The following is a 19381-nucleotide window of genomic DNA, read 5'->3' on the forward strand; positions in this document are numbered from 1 at the left end:
TGGCGAGCCCTTTTTAGGGTCCACCGTACCACAGCCACGACTCATGAAAGCCCTGAAAAGGGTCTGCCGACGGTCGCGGGTTAAACTCGTGTTAATCGAGAGGTGACTGTATTCAAATGGGTCAAGGGTTACAACAAAGGCAATATAAGTAAAGTACTGAGAATTAGCCAGCAGGATAAAACACGCAGTAATGGATTTAAATTAGAAAAGTATAGATTTAGGAGGGAAATAGGCAGGCATTGGTTTAGTAATAGGGTGGAAGGGGAATGGAATAGACTAAGCAATCACATAGTTAGTGCAGGGACAATAGCTTGTTTTAAGAATAGACTTCATAGCTACATGGACGAGGATGACAGGTGGTAGTGTAGTGTGGCGACTAAGCCGGTCGAATGAGAGTCGAAGCAAAATTCAGAAAGGCTATCAAAGGATTCATTGGATAAGATGACTGATGAGTGAGGTGTGGGTACAGTAAGGTAACAGGGTACTGGAGTGTATGTTCATATTGAAGGTAAACGAGGATCTAGCCTCTACCTGTAATCCCTGAAACTACATCTCACCCATTGTGAGTAGTGGGGGGGATTCTGGAGCTGCCCTGTGTAGGCCACTCGGCCTCTTGCAGTCTCCCTATGTTCTTATGTTCTTATGGGTGTGTGCGTAAACCGATTCGTCAGAAACCAAGTATAGTTTAGGACATTTCCCCTTCACTTACATCTTACAGAACTAATAATGAAGAGCGTACACTTGTGCCATGCCTCTGAGTACAATGATAAAACTAACACTAACACTAGTATATTCAAATATTCAATCTTTCCCTGCAGCATTCAAGAGTGGAATCATCTCCCACCTCATGTAGTTAATAGTCCCACTCTTGACACATTTAGGAATAGGATCACCAATCATTATCTCCCTAATCCCGGCCCTTTACCATATCCCAATACCTTTCCTCATCCTAACCCTTATCCTAATCCTGTCCTGGCCACTTGAATCCCCCGCATATCATGCCACCCGAAAGTGGCCCTCTGCGGGTCTCCTAGAAATTAAATGAAATAAATGAACACTGAAGCAACAGTCTCCTCACCTTGCTGCTGGGCTGGGCATGGCACCCTCCTGGCACACCACACCGGCACCTCCCTCCTGGCACACCACACCGGCACCTCCCTCCTGGCACACCACACCGGCACCTCCACGGCATTGGTCACAGCTCACTCAGGGTCCGCCTGCATGGCTCCCACAAGGTCTTGGAACCCAGCACCTCTGAGGCAACACAGAGTACAGGAGGCAACCACATTCGGTACAACACAGACCATTTGTTTTCCGTGTCTTTATTCTCCTTGTTGGCACTGGTATTTTTCCTTTTTTCGTCTTTCTTAAGTGTTCGATGCCATTTTTTTTTGTTATATTATTTGGTCTCTTGTATTCCACCCTTCAATCAGGTCTGTTAATGTGACTCGGAGTTTTAATTGTCATTTATTTATTTATCTCCCGTCAGTCCCAGTATTGTTGTCAGTTATTTATGCCCTTCCTGTTTTTTCCTTTCACCATGTAATTCAGGATATCCCCCAGCGTGGATGAATTAAGCACATGACACATTCAGTATATTCGGTTCTCGGTTCACCCGGGTTCGGACTTCGGGTCGGCCCGTCGCGTTGCCACTCAGGGGAGAAGAAAGTGAAGATGAAGATTGCATGAACGGAAAAAAATGAGATATGGATATAAATAAAAGTAAAAAGTACAATAGAAGACAGGCAGGTAAAGGATGTTGAAGGACTGTGAGATGAAGGGATAAGCGAGCTACGCCGAGAAGAGGAAAAAGGATTTGATACCAGCTACTGGGAAAGCTCCTTGCCTCTTACACCCATTCCTTTTTTTTTCTTTTTTATCTACACCGACTTCGTGCAGAAAGAAAATGAAAGCGGCAGGAAAACGAGCCTCTCCCTCATTTGTATCCGCAGACCGCTGGAGGAGTAATTACGTTGGCAAATAAAATAATGGAAAATCTTGAATGAAATAAAAGAAAACTTGCAGCTTCTTGAAGTCCCCGCATCACGTAATTTTTTGTTGGTGTAAGGGGAGGCCGTTGCAAAGGCTGTCTCCCCGACCGTCAACTGAACTTCAACTGAACTGTCAGCTGCTGAACTGAACACGCAGCTTACAGTCGCCGTAGCTGCACCGCCGGTGAGTAAATCTGCTGAGGGTGACGACATTCAAAACGCGACCTGGTCGGACAGTTTACGGTTTCACCCAACCTGCTAGGTAGATCTTTAACCCCAGCTGGCTCTGAGGCACCTTCCCTCACCAGTGGCGTCACGCCATCATGCTTCCAATCTCAAGGGCCAAAGCCAGGGAAAGACCCCACCTTGGCCTCCTCCTGCCGCTCTATCAGTCTTCTTTCCGACATCAGCAAACTCTTTGAACAACTTGTGCTAACAAGGCTTTCTTTGGTGGTTGGAAACAGTCATCTCCTTCCAACATGTCTGGGTTCTGACCCGCTGTGGCGGCCTTACACACTCCTAGAACCCGAACACTATGTTCAGGAGGGCTTCAGCAGGGGTTGCCTTCCTAGATTTGGTTAAATTATAGTGTTTGCCCATACTCCCTCCTCTTCCTTAAAATAAGCTTGGAGACCGTTGGGAATGCAGGGTGTCAGGATCTCATGAATCTGCTGGGACTTTGGGGCATCCAATTTTACTTCCTCTCTTTTCCACTCACCTTTACTTAATAACAATAAATTCAGCTCCTTAGACACCACATCATTGTTAGATAGGATCACCCGACTGTTAGGTAGAGACAGTTTGGACAATTCCTCCCCCACTCAAAACCGACATGAAGACTTGACAGCAGACAATCCCCAGACATCATCCACTCCCGCTATTCACCCAAACCATTCCACACCCAATCATTCCCACAATAGATCCTGTTCCCTATCCATAATTCCCATCACTGTCCCCAATAGATCCTCTATCCTCAACTCCCCCTCATCCACCACTACCACCTCCACACATGACTCCACCACCAAGGGGTCATCTTCTCTCTATGCCCTCATTATCAACTTATGTAGCATCAATAACAAAAGAGCCGCCTTTCATCAAACCCTCCTGACTTATGACCCAGACATTGTTATAGGGACAGAAACTTAGCTCACTCCTGACATAAAAGACAGTGAAGTCTTCCCGACGGACAGTCCCTATAATATGACCCTACACAGAAAAGACAGAATGGACAATAACCACGGTGGAGTCCTCATTGTGACAAAGCCGGAACTAGTAGTGACTCCAGCCATAGAACTAAATGTGGACTCTGAAATTATTTGGATTAAAGTACAACTTCAGGGCTGTAGAACTCTCTTCATTGGATCTTTTTATCGTCCCCCAAATTCAAATTTAGAATATCTGCAGACCTTTGATGAATCATTATCCAAAATTGACCCCTCCAAAAACATATGGTTGGCTGGCGACTTCAATCTCCCTGACATTGATTGGACAACACAGGCGACACTGGGCAACCCCACCCACGAAGGCAGTATACATACTACCACAGACTGATAGGAGAAACTTACATGAACACTTTATTAACATAATCAACACACACTCACACAAACAGTACATGAACCAACACGCACACAGGTCAGTGTAGGAAAACACAATCCTAACATAAGACATCGGTTCACATCCAACACACTAGACTTAATGTTCCTCATAAACAACACTTCTTTAATCACACGTACACGAGTAGTACCACCAGGTCTTAGTGACCATGACATGGTACTCATTGATATAAACATTAGACCAACAACACAAAAACAACTACCCAGGAACATTTATTTATACAACAGAGCCGATATGGGTGCCATAACTCAAGACTTAGTTGATTTTAGAGACTTTTTCCTTGACACAGACCCAATGGCCAATTCCGTTGAGGCAAATTGGACCAGACTACGAGACTTTATACATGACACAATGGACAAACACATACTCAAGAAAACTATCACACAAAACTGGTTATTACTATGGTAGAGTAGACAATTAAAAAGACTACACAAAAACAAGGTAAAGGCATACAACACAGCAAAATGTTACAACAATATAGAACACTGGGAACACTACAAAAACATACAGAAAACACTACAAAAAGAAACTAAACAAGCAGAAACTAAATACACATCCACTTGTCTCACAAACAACACACAAAACCACAAGAAATTCTACAGCTTCTTCAAAGGATGCAGACAAGACTCGACCGGAATTACAACACTACTATTCAACGGTTCCTTGGCCACACTTCCACAAGATAAAGCCAACACACTTAACAAACAATTCCAATCTGTTTTTACACAAGAACATGCAAACTTACGAGCCATACCAACATCACCACACCCAACAATTCCTCCCCTCTATTTAAACATCCAAGGAATTGAGAAACTATTATCTGAGGTTGACACTGACAAAGCGACTGGACCAGACAATATACCCTGCAGGATACTAAAAGCTAATGCTTGCATTCTTGCACCTATCCTGCAGGTTATATTCTCACAGACTTTACAAACCGAAGAACTCCCTCAGGACTGACTGGCTTGTGGCAAATGTGACACCAATTTTTAAATCTGGAGACAGAACCCTCCCTGCTAATTATAGATCTATTTCGCTAACCTGAGCTCTGTGCAAAATTTTAGAACGTATAATTCATAGACATATAATGGACCACTTTGATAGGCAAAACATACTGACTGACAGTCAGCACGGCTTTCGGCCCAAATGTTCGTGCGAGACTCAATTACTTGTGAACACACACGACATTTTGCAGTCCCTTTGATAACCCCAAAATTAGACAAATTGATGCCATAATACTTGACTGTGCCAAAGCCTTCGACAAAGTTCCCCACCAAAGACTGTTAGCTAAATTAGGATTCTATGGCATACGAGGACAACTTTCTGACTGGGTTACCACGTTTTTAACTACCCGCAAACATCGAGTTGTTCTTGATGGTAGTCAATCCTCATCTACTCCTGTAACTTCTGGGGTACCTCAAGGCACCGTCTTGGGCCCCCTTCTTTTCCTTTCCTACATTTACCCTTTAATGCCTGAATCATTTTCTCACTGATAAAAAAAATATCTGATACTTTCTTTATGTTCATTTTGTTGCACAGTTGACATGTATATAATTTTTTTAAGAAATATTTCAATATTCATGGATTTTCTCAAACGTGTCGAAAACGTCAGTCGTCCTTCATGAATTTAAGTTTAAGTCATTTAAGTCTCTCTCTCTCTGTGTGTGTGTGTGTGTGTGTGTGTGTGTGTGTGTGTGTAAATACATGTGTGTGTGTGATATTTGTTCATAATCGGGTAGTTTATGTAAGTATCATAATCAGGTGCATCCTCATAAAAATCATCATGTAACTGCCTGAGATCCTTGCCATCATCCTGAGTCACAGCATTGTGCTCCAGAGTTCGCTGTATGCAGTAGAATCGAATGGAATCCAATTTTGCCTAACGTGTATTTTTACTTGCGAAGGCCAAAGTCAATGAAAAAGTTACGTTTGAATAGGTAACCTAAATGCGGCTTCAGAAATGCGAATGATTTACTGCTTTTGTTCCTTTATTTTCACTAAAGATTTGTCAAATGCGACAAATTAATTGCAGCAAAATACTTCCCAATGAGTGAGAGAAATGGAAGAAATAATCTGCACAGATGTGCACGCATCGACGCGTCACCACTTTCTGACAAAGAGTAACTTGAGATGCCAAATACCACTTATAAACTGCATTGCCAGTGACAGGAGCACTCACTAGAGTGTGACGATCCCGCAATAACAGCTCATAACATTATTATTATTATCATCATGCTGTCCTGAAGACCACCCATCAACCCGGACTCTAGAGGAAACCATCCAAGAATCAAGAAAGAGTTCCGGGGGGCAGCATGAGCCAAGAGAAGATGGCGCCACTATGAACACTTGCCTGCGCCATGACGGGCTGGGGCCGAATACTATCCAGGCCCCTCAAGCAAGCCTACTGGCGCAATAGGCGGAGACGTGAAAAAAAAAAAAAAAAAAATACATGTCCCTTTAGCTTAGCCTTGGTGGTTGTGAAAATTTTTGCCATTCAGATTTTGTAAAAAGAAAGAGTTATTAAGTACTCTTAATGCCACCCTGCCACCCTTACCCCCTCCTCCTGACCTCTCCATTGCCCCCAGGTAGGCAATAGTGCCCACTTTGGGAACCATTGATATAAATAAATGTCACCATTGTATAAGTTTGATTTAGTAATACTTTTTACAGTGCCAATTCATTACCAAATAAAAATGATTCTCTATGTTATGAAATCCCTTAACTTGAAAATCACTTTCTCAGACTGATGGACTGTAGGGCGTTGTTCAGTGTGTGACACAGCCATAGCCTGTGTTGGGGTATGATGACAAGACCGGTGAAGGTGTAGTGTAGCTCATGTCTGTAGTCTTTGTTCCTCTTATATTTTTTTCTTACTTCAAAGTTTGACCTTCCTTTCTTCTCTGGGGCTTTATCCCCAAAGAACCTCTGTGAGAAATGAGATTCCTCGTAACTAATGTAAAGGTAATCATAATTATGAATTTATAATGACAACATGCAGTTATGATATAAATTGATCTTTATTTTCAGTACATTTTCTTAAAATTGGTGGGAGACTGGATATCTTTGGATCACCAAACAGATTGCATCTTTATAGAGACATCCTGCACCTGACTCACCGCTCAGTTGCAGTGGACTACCCATTTACCTTGGTAAGATTTTATTTTAAATTTTTTGATTTTTCATAAATATTCACTGCAGTGTTCAACAAATACAAGATGGGTGAGCAGTTCGATTTACAACTGTCAGGCTGTGCATAAGTCTTGTTGTGGATCAGAATCCCACACCCAACAACCTGGTAGTGTTTTGTATCCCTATGCAGATCAAGAGAGTATGTCTGTATTTCATTGTTGAGCTTAAGAAACTAGACCATACAGGAGGTTGGTATTGGGGTCCCTCACCTCTCTTGCCTCAAATGCTTTTGAAAGTGGCCACATGTCTTAATTATGGTTGTATCCCTCAGCCTTTGTGGGAAATTGGGTTACTGATGATAATGGTGGTAGTGATGATTAACAAGTAGGGTAGATTTACTTTCTTTGATATAACACTTTTGAGTAAATTTAATATCCTAGTAGTTTTTAATGTTCCACCATACTGTTTTTTCTATTATGCAACACAACTAATGTCTGACACATCTAAAGTGGCGCCTCTGATGTAGGTAGTTCCCCATACAGTGGTGTCACGTCTCCAACTCACCTCCCGAACCGCACCCCTCACACCCTCTCTCTCTCTCGTACAAAAAAAGATATGTTTTTTTATGAATGATTCTCTATTTGTGAGTGAATACAAAGAAATTTGTACAACACTTGGCACTGTTGCCTCCACAGCATTGTCACCTCATGTCAGGGTCATGCTCTTCCCAACCCACCACTTCACACTTGCGCTGCCTGCCTTAATTATGGCATTTCTACTATATTTTGGTGTGTCTGTCATCTGCCACACACTCCGGTAGGCGGAGCACAGACCAACAAAATTCTCTCGTCGCCGCCTTTGGACTTTCGACTGTTGTGTTTCTTGAAACTATATTTCACACACACACAGAGAGACACAGAGAGAGAGTATGAAGGGCATGGTACGTGAGGTCAGTTGGAGACGTGGCAACAGTGTACAAAGGGCTGTCTACGTCAAAGACGCCACTTTAGATGTCAGACTATAGTACTTTTTATTTTTATTTATTTATTTATTTTTTTAATGCTTCTTTTGCAGTTATTTTTTTAGCAATAAGATGCTAGTGCAATGGAAAATGTGTGTTCTTCGCTAGTTTAACCTGGTAACTGTAGGATCATGTTTCTCAAAGGCCCCTCTAAGGGAGAAAAATGAAAAAAATCATCACTCATGCAAACCATTTCATAATATATATTAATGCATTTGTGATCAGTTTATGCATCATCTATTTTGGAGGGTTTACATCATAGCAAAAATTTGGCTCGTTGCTGGTACACGGTAAAGCCACAAATTTGGCCCGTCACTGCTTCCAGGTTAAAAGCCTCATATTGAGAAGAGTTGATGTCTTCCACCTTCTGTTGCTATTTTAGTCTATGTTGAGCCAGATCTACTTCATTCCTGTAGTTTTTGACCGAGGGATGATTAAGGGAGCAGTTGCAGACCCCACCCCAACCAACTCAGATCAACGATTGGACTGACTGTTAGCTGTGGCCAGGACACAGAACCCCCTGAGAGGATAGACTCCCACAGCCAGAATAGTGCCACTAACCTAAACCAAATGGGCAAAGAAGAATGGCAAAAAGCTGTATGAAGTAGAGGATATTAACCCTCTTAAATTGATACTACCATGATGCCCTTATGTTCTAGAAGGAAATTAAGTAAGACATGTTGTGCCATTTATTTAATGACTTATTAAATATAACATAACAGACCTTTGGTGAAGTTACATTAACATTAAATGTCGATAACTAAGGTGCACAATTGGTATTTAGATCTGTAAAGGCCTTATGGTTTAATGTTTTGAGAACCTTTCCAAGGCATAACAAGGGAGCCTCTAGTCTTCTGCCTTCTTTGGTATTGCTGCAATCTCTGCCTTGGTTACAATTTCATCCATCTTAATGAAGGTCTCCGTCAGGGTGTTTATCTGAATTGTCATTAAGGGAAAAAAATTGAGTAGTTCCTGGGGAAAAAAAAGGTCAGTGGAGTGGATGTATCACGATGTACTGAAATGGTATGCATATATAAAGGAGTATGAATATTATGCTTTAAACACTTTCAAGTCCTCATATTACTAAAACTGTTGTGCAGAAAAAAACTCTTTAGAGTTGTAACGTAGTAAAGAAGTGGCATACAATAGAAATGAGAGCATTTTTAAAATAGAGTACAGAATAAAGCCGTGGAGTACATGAAAGGGAAAACGAACTGTGTGACAATAACATCTGAAGCAACACAAAGCTGCTGGATAAACCATTTTGAGAGAGATGCAGAAGTGAAAAATTGTATGGCTGAAAAGAGGCATGCCAGTGCAAGTTATGAAGAATATGCTAGTGGGGATACAAGTGCAAGCTGAGGTTATTTTTGTTTACGTTTTCAGATACCAGCTTACAACTCAAGATAATTGTTATACTAACTAAATATATCTGCAGTCAGCACAACTCAGCCAACTACTAAGAAGACCTTGGCAGTTAACCATTGGTTCCTGTGGCTCCTATTGTCTGTATGTAGGAACCATCATCTCGGTGCAACACACATTTAAATAGTGCAACCTGATTTGCCCTTCCAAACATCATATACTGGTAACAAAGCCGTGAGTCTTGAAACTGCAAATCAGACTTCTTGCCATGGCATAAGAGTGTAAGCAAAACTAATGATACTATACTGTCTATTTGTAGCTTGCAACTGGATCCTATGCTGCTTTTGTAAGCTTGTAGTAGATTGGACAGTGGCCTGAGGCAGCCTTTTCCCACACATCCTAGAAACAGACCTCGCCACATTGCAAGTGCAAGTTTTTCTTTTATGCTGTGTAGCCCACTCACATAATAAATATTTGGTTTCGTCATCACTGGATAGTAGAAAGATTGCAGATTACGACAGTGTTATAAACCACATCAATTGACTAAATATATATAAAAAAGAGATAATGCAAGTTGAAGCCAAAGCCAGGGTTATAAAAATTTAAACGGGCTTTAATTCCTTGCTGATTTTTTCTTGGAATTTTTAGGCTACTGTAAAACAAACAATACCATCTGATGAAGAAAATGCTCCTGAAGATGATGGTGTCAACAGATTATCAATATGTTAGAAAGGAAGGGAGGTAAGCAAGTTGCCTACAACTTTGTATAAAACTTGCTTACCTCCATTCCTCTCTAACTTATCAATAATCTGTTGACACTATCACCTTCAGCAACCTTTTCTTTATCAGGTGGCATTCTTAGTTTTTAATAGCTTAATAATTCTATGAAAAAATCAGCATGGAATAAAAAGCGGTATGAACATTTATGACCCCGTCTTGGACTTCAACTCGCTTTATTTCCCTTATTTTTTGTCAATCTAAGTTGTTTTTTACACAGTTGTAATCTGCAATCTATCTACTGTCCAGTGATGAAGAAACCCAGTATGTATTATGTGACATGAGTGGGCTACAGAGCATAAAAGTAAAGCTTGAAGTGTGGGGAGGTCTGTTTCTACGATGCATATGAGAAAGCTGCCTCAGGCCACTGTCCAATCAGTTAAGAGTTTACAAAAGTAGCCTAGGTTCCAGTTGCAAGCTACAAATAGACAGAGTAAAGAACCTCATTCTGACCCTTTGTCAAATTGATTTGGTGTTAGATATTGCTTGTAGTAAATTGAGATTAATTTAAATTTTAACATTTTGCATGAAGTCCATCAGCTAAAACTGCAAATTCAATTTTATTTTCTTAGCAGGTCACCCGTGAAGTCTTGCAGCAACACTGTAATATACTTGTTGGCCAGCAGATTCCCTGAACAAAGTCTGCTGTGTTGCTGAGGCCATGGATCATCATTGGACTAACTACTGGTGAAGTACTGGAGCATGAGAATGTTTCCCAAAGTAGTAATGTACATGCATGGTTAGCTCTCTCAGCAATGAGCGACAACATGGTTGGCAGAAATATAAGCCGGGTACATGACCTGGGACATGTTGGTGATGACAGCAATACCACACCTTTTCTTTTTTGTGCCAATGTATTATGCTGACCCTCAACCGTTACAGTGAAACACAATCTGAGCCAACACTCACCCTTAGTATTCTTGTAGTTTGTGTGGGGAGTGGACATATGTCTTATTGGTCAGGAATCCTTTCTCTCCTGATTATAAGTTTATCTGAGCTTAGGGGCATGTGATGTGTCAGGATGGGATGGAGAAAGTAATGACAGCGTGTATGAGTGGTTTGGTATGGGTGCGACAGCGAAAGGAGTGGAGTGTGGAGTGGAGTGGGTGAAGTGTGGTGCATTAAGGTGATTTGGACACGTGATGAGAATGGGGGAGAATGAATTCGTGAAGAGAGCGTATGAGGGAAGGATTGAGGGAGGGGATGTCAAAGGAAGACCACCTGTGAAGTGGATCAATAGGGTGAGTGAGTATTTGAGTGTGAGAGTTGGAAGTAGCAGGATTGAATGTGCTGAGAGGGAGTGCCAGAACAGGGAGAGATGGAGACACTTCTGCTGCGGCCAGTTACAGGGGAACAAGTTTACTCAGTGTGGCAAGAAAAGTGTATGGAAGGGTTTTAAATGAGAGGATGAAGAAAATAACTGAGAAAAGTGTAGGCAATGAACAAAGGGGTTTTAGGAAAGGGAGGGGTTGTGTAGACCAAATATTTGCAGCAAAAATGTTAGTTGAAAAATACCTAGAGAAGGATAGGAAGCTGTTTGTTGCTTTCATGGACCTAGAGATGGTATATGACAGGGTTGACAGGAAGGGTTTATGGGATGCTCAAAGGATATATGGTGTGGGAGGGCATCTGCTGGAGGGAATCAGATCCCTCTATAAGGATGCGAGTGTCTCTGTACACGTAAATGGTGAGTTTTGGTGTTGGTGTGGGTGTGAGACAGGGGTGTGCTATGTCACTATGTCTTTTTAATGTGTACATGGATGGTTGTATGAGAGAAATGAAAGCCAGAGTGGGGGAGTGGGGTCTAAGGCTAAAAGTGAGAGGTACAGAGGGAAAATTTAGGGTCACTTGTGAAAATCATGAGGGGTAAAGGGAGGATTAAGAGATGGGGTATCTGCTAGTCTTATCATTTACCTCTATAATCTAGACACAGATTGGGCCCCCTCCTACCTCTCCATGTATTAATTCCATACAATGCAAGCAACTTTACTGACTGTCTCCCTGCCAGAGAGAGGCAGAGGGTAAAGCAAAATTTGCAAGAAACTATACTAATGCTAATCTTTTGTGCATCAGATTATGTGCCTTACTCCATCTACTTTATGCATGGTCAGTTAAAAGGATACAATATCATTGTACTGATTCAGCATGTTCTTGATTTGTGTACTCTGCTGTGTAGTTTGTTCTTCTGTTTCCCTCTGATGACCGGCTACAGCCATTAACTCTTCCTCTAGGTTTGCACAATCTGAAAGAAACAAGACAATAATTCATGCTTCTTAGCTTCAAGCTTCGGTTGAGCTAAAGCTTTAAATGGCACCCACATGCCGGAGGTTGGACACAATGGCTGACTAACCCCTGGTACCCATTCACTGCTGGGCAGACATGGGGCATGGATTAAAGGAAACAGCCTATCTTTCTTCACTCTGCCCAGGAATCAAACTCAGGACTTATTGGTGGAGGTGAGCCTGCATACCTCTACACTACAGAGCTCCATAGTGGAGTGGTTAGCATGCTCGTTTCACAACCAAGAGGTCCCAGGTTCAATTCTCATGCTGAGTGGAGACAGACAGGTAGCTTCCTTTAATCCATGCCCCATGTCCACCCAGCAGTGAAAGGGTACTAGGGGTCTGTCAGGAGTTGTGTCCTGGTTACTGTCTGTGTGTGGGTGCGATGTGAGGTTTTAGCTGTACCCAAATATTTGTCACACAAGCTCCAAGCTCATTTGGGGAGGGTACTGGCTGGCAATCACAAGTCCAATGTGCAATCAGACAGACCATGGTGAACAACACATGGCTCTCACATAGACTGACAATAATTAAATCAGGCAGATCAAGAGTAAAGGGCTGGAGGAGAACCCAGGCAAGATGAAACAGCAACTTGAAGAAAATGATATGAGAGCATGAAGGCATGAGGGAAACAATTACCTTGATAAAAAAAAGACCAGAAGAATTGAAAGTAAATATTCATGTGGAATTTCAAGTAAACGTAAGAGATTATAGAATACCAGCAGAAAGAAACCCAGCAAGAGATGAAAAAAGGTTGTGCTCAAGGTACTAAAAAATAGGATCCTGGTAAAGTAGGTAGCAGAAAAGAGAGAACTGTGATAATTGTGAATTGAAAGGACATCATCTGCCAAACAGCTGCATTGAGTATTTTATGGAGGCCATGATTTTGCCTCAATTGTAATGTGGCCAAACCAATTTTTTTACTCAAAGTGTATTGACTTAAGCTTAGGGGCAGGAAGGTTCACATTATTGTTGGCTTGCTTGCTTTCTCAAAGAATAGTACAATAGCACAATAAACATGATATTGGAGCAGGCACTGGAAACATTATGGCAATGTCCCACAGCAAACATGAGACAGAGGACACAAACAACAGTCATGGTGCCATACATCTCGGTGAAAAAAGTAGTGTACACCTAAGTAGGGTCATGTTATTCATGTAAATGATGATAAATATATGTAATGGATAATGTGCTACTTTGAATTATTGTAATATAAATGCATAGAAAAAATAAATGGAGTTTGACATATTTCCTTTTCTTGTCATGTGGTGCAATCCCTGGTACAGTTTGTTAGATTGGCATATACCTACTCCTGAGACAGCTATAATTTCAGACATATCCACTATTGATATTATTGGCACTGAAGGGCCTCTAAAGCTTGAAAAAGCATGACTATATCCAGCCTCCTGAGTTTCCCTAACAGACTAAGTATTAGATTCTCAGAGAGGCTCAAATTGAATGCATGCTATGGGCAGAGTTGACCATAGTGGAGTTGATTAAACCCGAGTTTTACTTTATCAAGATTATATAGCTACCTATCTAGCATAATAAAACTTAAAAATGACAGTGAATTATAACCTTCAATTATTTCAACCTGTAACTTGGTGTGAAGTCTTTCACTAAATACCACTAAGTCAAGAATGTGTTATAAGTATCCTCCTCTACCAATGAGGTATGATATTTGGATATTTTACTATTGCTATGCATCATCTCTGATTATATAACTTGTTTTGTTTAGTAAGAAATGAAGCTGAAGAAGACCATGCTGACCTTTGATGTGCTGTGAGTCGAGGACATGCTTGAGTGAGTTGAGGGTAGTCAGGTGGCTGTGGTAGGAATGCAGCTGTTCCTCACGGCCAAGCACCAAGTCCAGCTTCACACTGTCACACACCTCCAGCCCCTCGCCATACCCAGGATCGAGGTAGCGCTCCAGTTCATCCACTGTGGAGTACACATTATTATTACATCTCCACAGTACAATGAGCAGTAAGATAAATTCCCCACAACTACTAACCTCCATGGTCTAATGGTCAGGTTGCCTTGCTACCATTCCACGGGCCCTGGTTTGAATCCTGGCCTGGGCAGCCGGCGTGCAGCTCACCCAGCTATTCATTCTCCCTTTCAGGCTGGTTGATAAATGAGAACCTGGGAAGGTAAATGTGGCAATCCCGGATTTCACATTGGCCTGTGTCCCGGGGTAACTGGTTGTTACCTACCATGGGCTCAGAGGGCCAGCGGATCGGAGATGAGCACCGCAGCCATGCTCATCTATTGCGTATGCACCCACCTTTACCTTACTTTGATGGTGGGGTGTTTTGCATTAAAACAAAATCATTTCAACATGGGAAAAAATATCACTCCCTTGAATAGAACATGTTATATGCACACACACATACATTTGTACACGCAATGTTACAGACCTGAGAAGTACTAATGCGTCATAGAAAAATTAGAGTGTAGATCAAGAAATTAACATGCTGGATGAGGAATGAAATAAAATGAAGAGGCTACTCCAAGAGAATGATATTCTGGCGAAGAAACAAGAGGAAAACCAGGATATGAAAAAATCAGAAGTAAGGAAAACCTAAATTAGAGAATAGGAAAGGATGTAACCCAGCCAAGAAATGAAAAGAGAAGTGACTGAGGTGCTCAAAGTCAGTAAGACTGGTAAGGAGGTAGTTGAGGAAAAGAAATTTATAGGCTCAGAAAAGCCTATGCCAATCAGATTTGAGAGGGAAGAGAACTGATAAGGCTAAGCTACAATGGGAAAACGACAGTTATTTAAAATGAATGGAAGATAGCTGCCTCAAGTCACCTTCCCAATCCACCAAGGCAGCCTACTATGGGTTTCATAGGTTGTGTTTTATCTTTTATTGGGAATAACTTAATGCAGTGAATAAGGAGGATAATTTGGCAGAGCGTGTTACAGACCCTGCCCTATTTTCATCAATATGATTAATTAACCAGATGTGGATCAATGAAGCATTCATAATACATATACATAATGAAAAAAAAAAAATGTCATGAAGTTTTTTTGATGTGTGGCTGGCAAATGTTGTTGTGGAGATGGTGTAGCGTACATATACAAGGAGGCCAATATTTTATACTGGTTTCAGCATTAGATTCCGAGCTCTCCAGGTGTGAACACAGTGTTTCGGCTGAGTCTCTCGGCTGAAAGGCTGATTCAGTGACTGGAGAGCTAAATCAAGGTTATTTTAACTTTTCTGATAATGGTAATGAAAAAATTAAATGAGTAAAAAAAAATTTGAGGCAGGGCATTGAACTCACTTTTACCACAAGTTAATATGTCATGGGCCCGACATCTCGCTGACAACTACGCCATATCTCATGCACACAATGCCATCTCCACACCAACACCTGCTAGGCTTGCATCAGGAAGCTCTTCATCTGCTGGATTTTATCATTACGTGTCTTATAAATTCAAGAGGACTGCATCAAGACACCTCTCCACCTGAAATTGACCTCCTTGGCCACCACTCTTTACTTCATCAGTTACAGGAGCAGTGATAAGCAGGGGGGGTTTTTTTCTACATTTTCTTTTTGTTGCCCTTGAGCTGCTTCCTTTGTTGTATAAAAAAAAAAAAAAAAAGCCAAGTTAATAAAGCATATTGATGAAAATGGGGCAAGGTCTGAAATATGCTCAACCAAATGACCATCTTCATCCAATGCTGTGTTAAACGGTTATTCCCTAAAAATAATATAACATGGCCTCTGAATTCAAGGTCTCTGGATTTAATTGCAAACTACAAACAGAAAGAATATAGGTTTGAAGTGAGATATATAGATTTTTAATACAGACAGGGGCTGAATAAAAATAATGGACTTGTGGATAGAGTGAATTGACTCTGGAGGATGTTGTTAATGTAAATATGAATGAAAGTTTTAGATTGAGTTTAATATGCTTACCGGAGCTCCCTCGTATTGAAGGCACCCCAAAAGATCAAGAGAAACACTCACGTCTCTTCATCACCATCATCATGCGGTCCCTGGTGCCCAGAGCACTCCCCAGGCGCCCCCCAAGAGAGGCCAGTGTTGACACAACCTGTGAAAACATCTCAGTTAGCAAGAGGTACAGGTTGGCTCTCTAAGCATCTCTCATACTGGCAGACCATGGCATTCACCTCACTGATACCATTTGTAAAACTGCTACAACAAAGGGCAATCATACTTAAAAATATTTAGTATAATGGTAAACAGAAATGGCCAAAAATAATGTTAGGTAATGCATTTTTTTTACAGCAAAGAAGGCAGCTCAAAAAAAAAAAAAAAAAAATTAAAACTGCTAAAAAAAAATAAGAAAATAGAATGAGAGGCCAAGGGAGTTTTATAGTTGGTTCACCTAAGTCTGAGGAGTGCATTAATGTGCACTGGCAACCTGTTGTCCCACGTGGATAATATATCATAGCCTACACATAGGAAACAGTTGTCAGAGTCAATAATATGCAGGCAACAATAACAAATACCATCAATTATAGTTGATTTTGAGTTAAAAATCATTAGTAATGTCCCAAACGTCTGTTTTGTTAATATAAATCCTGCTAATTTTCTCGGTGGCAGACAACACCAAGGCTGTTTAATAATTATGGAACAGGTGTTTGCATTCTAACCAAGTTTCACCACATTGTTCACTGAGTTAAGACGCTTTATAACACAGGAAAAAAAAACTGTAAATTTTACCATGTCGTTTTTCATTTTAAGGTTTTGAACATGTCTGTGGTACAGGTATAATGAACTATAATCAAGATTGAAACACCAAGGATTCGTTTTACAGTACTATGTGAATACTGGGAGGCTGGAGTGACCAGGGTGGGAGGCCGGAGTGACCAAGGTTGGAGGCTGGAGTGACGCCAGGGCCGGAGTTACTAGAGACCGGAGTGACTGGATAGCTATGGACACCCAGTATGGAATCCATAGGTATAAGTTACGGAACATGACAGCACTTGAAAACGTTAATAAAAGAGCTACAAAAATTGTTCCTTCGATAAAATCTCAGTTATAAAGGAAGCTTGAGGAAACTGGATTTGCCAACTTTAACCTGTCGCCATGCCCGAGGAGACATGATTGGGACTTTCAAGACGTTCAAGATCTATGATCCAGCAGTCACTGTACACTTAACGCAAAACAATCAAGCAACCAGCAGGGGCCATAACCTGAAACTGGAAGAAATCAGAGCACAACAAGGAGTTCGAAGGCATTACTACACTGTCAGGACTCATGATATGTGGCACAGTCCCAAGTTACTGACTCAGACAGTGTGCTACAAGCTGAATGAAGACTGGACACTGCCGGGGGTGCCTTCGACTTCAAATGCTATATAAAATCACAAACAATCAAGTAGACATAAACAAAGACACTTATTTACACCCGACAACTACACAATCCACTAGAGGCAGCCACAACCTCAAATACCACACTTACCAGACTAACAATTCAAATATTCAATCTTTCCCCGCAGCATCCAAGAGTGGAATCATCTCCCATCTCATGTAGTTAATAGTCCCACTCTTGACACATTTAGGAATCGGATCACCAATCATTATCTCCCTAATCCCGGCCCTTTACCATATCCCAATACCTTTCCTCATCCTAACCCTTATCCTAATCCTGTCCTGGACCCTTGAATCCCCCGCATATCCCTCTGCGGGTCCCCAAGAAATTAAATGAAATTAAATGAATAAAAATACGACCATAGATCCCCCCCTCCCCCCCTGGTCACACCCGGGAGACTAAAAACTACCGAGATGACTACAAAGAGGACCAGGAGACCAAAAAAAAAAAAAAAAGACCGTCCAGAAAATTAAAAGACCCCTGGAGCTTGACCCCACCATCCCCCCCGGGCGTGCAGGGGCCGGGGGGGTCCTCCTCACCTCGGGGTACTCGTCCTCCTTGGGCAGGGGGCCGAATATCTTCTCCTCGAGCAGTTTTACTCGGTTTTCCAGATCTGTCAAGCCCCGCTCCTCGGCCATCTTGCTCTGATGATGACGATGATGGCTGTGCTGCGGCGGCGGACACTCCTCCTTGGCAACGGCACGGGAGGTGATGACGATGATGGGTGTGTTGATGACGATGATGGGTGTGTTGATGATGATGTTGGGTGTGTTGATGACGATGTTGGGTGTGTTGATGACGATGTTGGGTGTGTTGATGACGGTGATGGGTGTGTTGATGACGATGTTGGGTGTGTTGATGACGATGATGGGTGTGTTGATGATGATGTTGGGTGTGTTGATGACGATGTTGGGTGTGTTGATGACGATGATGGGTGTGTTGATGACGATGTTGGGTGTGTTGATGACGATGATGGGTGTGTTGATGACGATGTTGGGTGTGTTGATGACGATGTTGGGTGTGTTGATGACGATGATGGGTGTGTTGATGACGATGTTGGGTGTGTTGATGACGATGATGGGTGTGTTGATGACGATGTTGGGTGTGTTGATGACGATGATGGGTGTGTTGATGACGATGTTGGGTGTGTTGATGACGATGATGGGTGTGTTGATGACGATGTTGGGTGTGTTGATGACGATGATGGGTGTGTTGATGACGATGTTGGGAGTGTTGATGACGATGATGGGTGTGTTGATATGATGACGATGGGCGTGTTGATGATGATGTTGGGTGTGCTGATGACGATGATGGGTGTGTTGATGACGATGTTGGGTGTGTTGATAACGATGATGGGTGTGTTGATGACGATGTTGGGTGTGTTGATGACGATGTTGGGTGTGTTGATGACGATGATGGGTGTGTTAATGACGATGTTGGGTGTGCTGATGACGATGCTGGGTGTGTTGACGATGATGGGTGTGTTGATGACGATGTTGGGTGTGTTGATGACGATGTTGGGTGTGCTGATGACGATGATGGGTGTGTTGACGATGATGGGTGTGTTGATGACGATGTTGGGTGTGTTGATGACGATGTTGGGTGTGTTGATGACAATGATGGGTGTATTGATGACGATGATGGGTGTGCTGATGACGATGATGGGTGTGTTGACGATGATGGGTGTGTTGATGACGATGATGGGTGTGTTGATGACGATGTTGGGTGTGCTGATGACGATGATGGGTGTGTTGACGATGATGGGTGTGTTGATGACGATGTTGGGTGTGTTGATGACGATGTTGGGTGTGTTGATGACAATGATGGGTGTATTGATGACGATGATGGGTGTG

The 19381-nt window shown here is 42.0% G+C and overlaps 1 protein-coding gene and 1 long non-coding RNA gene across 2 annotated transcripts; one reads left to right on the top strand and one right to left on the bottom strand.

The window, feature by feature from the left end:
- Positions 1-1993: 1993 nt before the first annotated feature.
- On the top strand, positions 1994-12010 carry LOC127003806 (uncharacterized). The gene is made up of 3 exons (XR_007757408.1): positions 1994-2175; positions 6633-6754; positions 9142-12010. It is a non-coding gene; the product is annotated as an uncharacterized LOC127003806 (long non-coding RNA).
- On the bottom strand, positions 8431-18332 carry LOC127003805 (uncharacterized). Its single transcript, XM_050870858.1, has 5 exons — positions 18068-18332; positions 16158-16242; positions 13950-14120; positions 12021-12139; positions 8431-8691 (listed from the first exon to the last, which is right to left on the bottom strand). Exons 1-5 carry the CDS (start codon positions 18164-18166, stop codon positions 8602-8604), a joined length of 564 nt encoding a protein of 187 aa, XP_050726815.1. The 5' UTR covers positions 18167-18332; the 3' UTR covers positions 8431-8601.
- Positions 18333-19381: the final 1049 nt, after the last annotated feature.

Source organism: Eriocheir sinensis, chromosome 26 (assembly GCF_024679095.1).
Source record: "Eriocheir sinensis breed Jianghai 21 chromosome 26, ASM2467909v1, whole genome shotgun sequence".
Classification (NCBI taxonomy): domain Eukaryota; kingdom Metazoa; phylum Arthropoda; class Malacostraca; order Decapoda; family Varunidae; genus Eriocheir; species Eriocheir sinensis.

Coding starts and splice junctions, on each gene's coding strand:
- LOC127003805 (XM_050870858.1), bottom strand. CDS start 18,166: ATGGCCGAGGAGCGGGGCTTGACAGATCTGGAAAACCGAGTAAAACTG. Junction 16,243..18,067: donor AGGAGGACGAGTACCCCGAG/GTGAGGAGGACC, acceptor ATGTTTTCACAG/GTTGTGTCAACACTGGCCTC. Junction 12,140..13,949: donor CGACTCACAGCACATCAAAG/GTCAGCATGGTC, acceptor TGTTTCTTTCAG/ATTGTGCAAACCTAGAGGAA.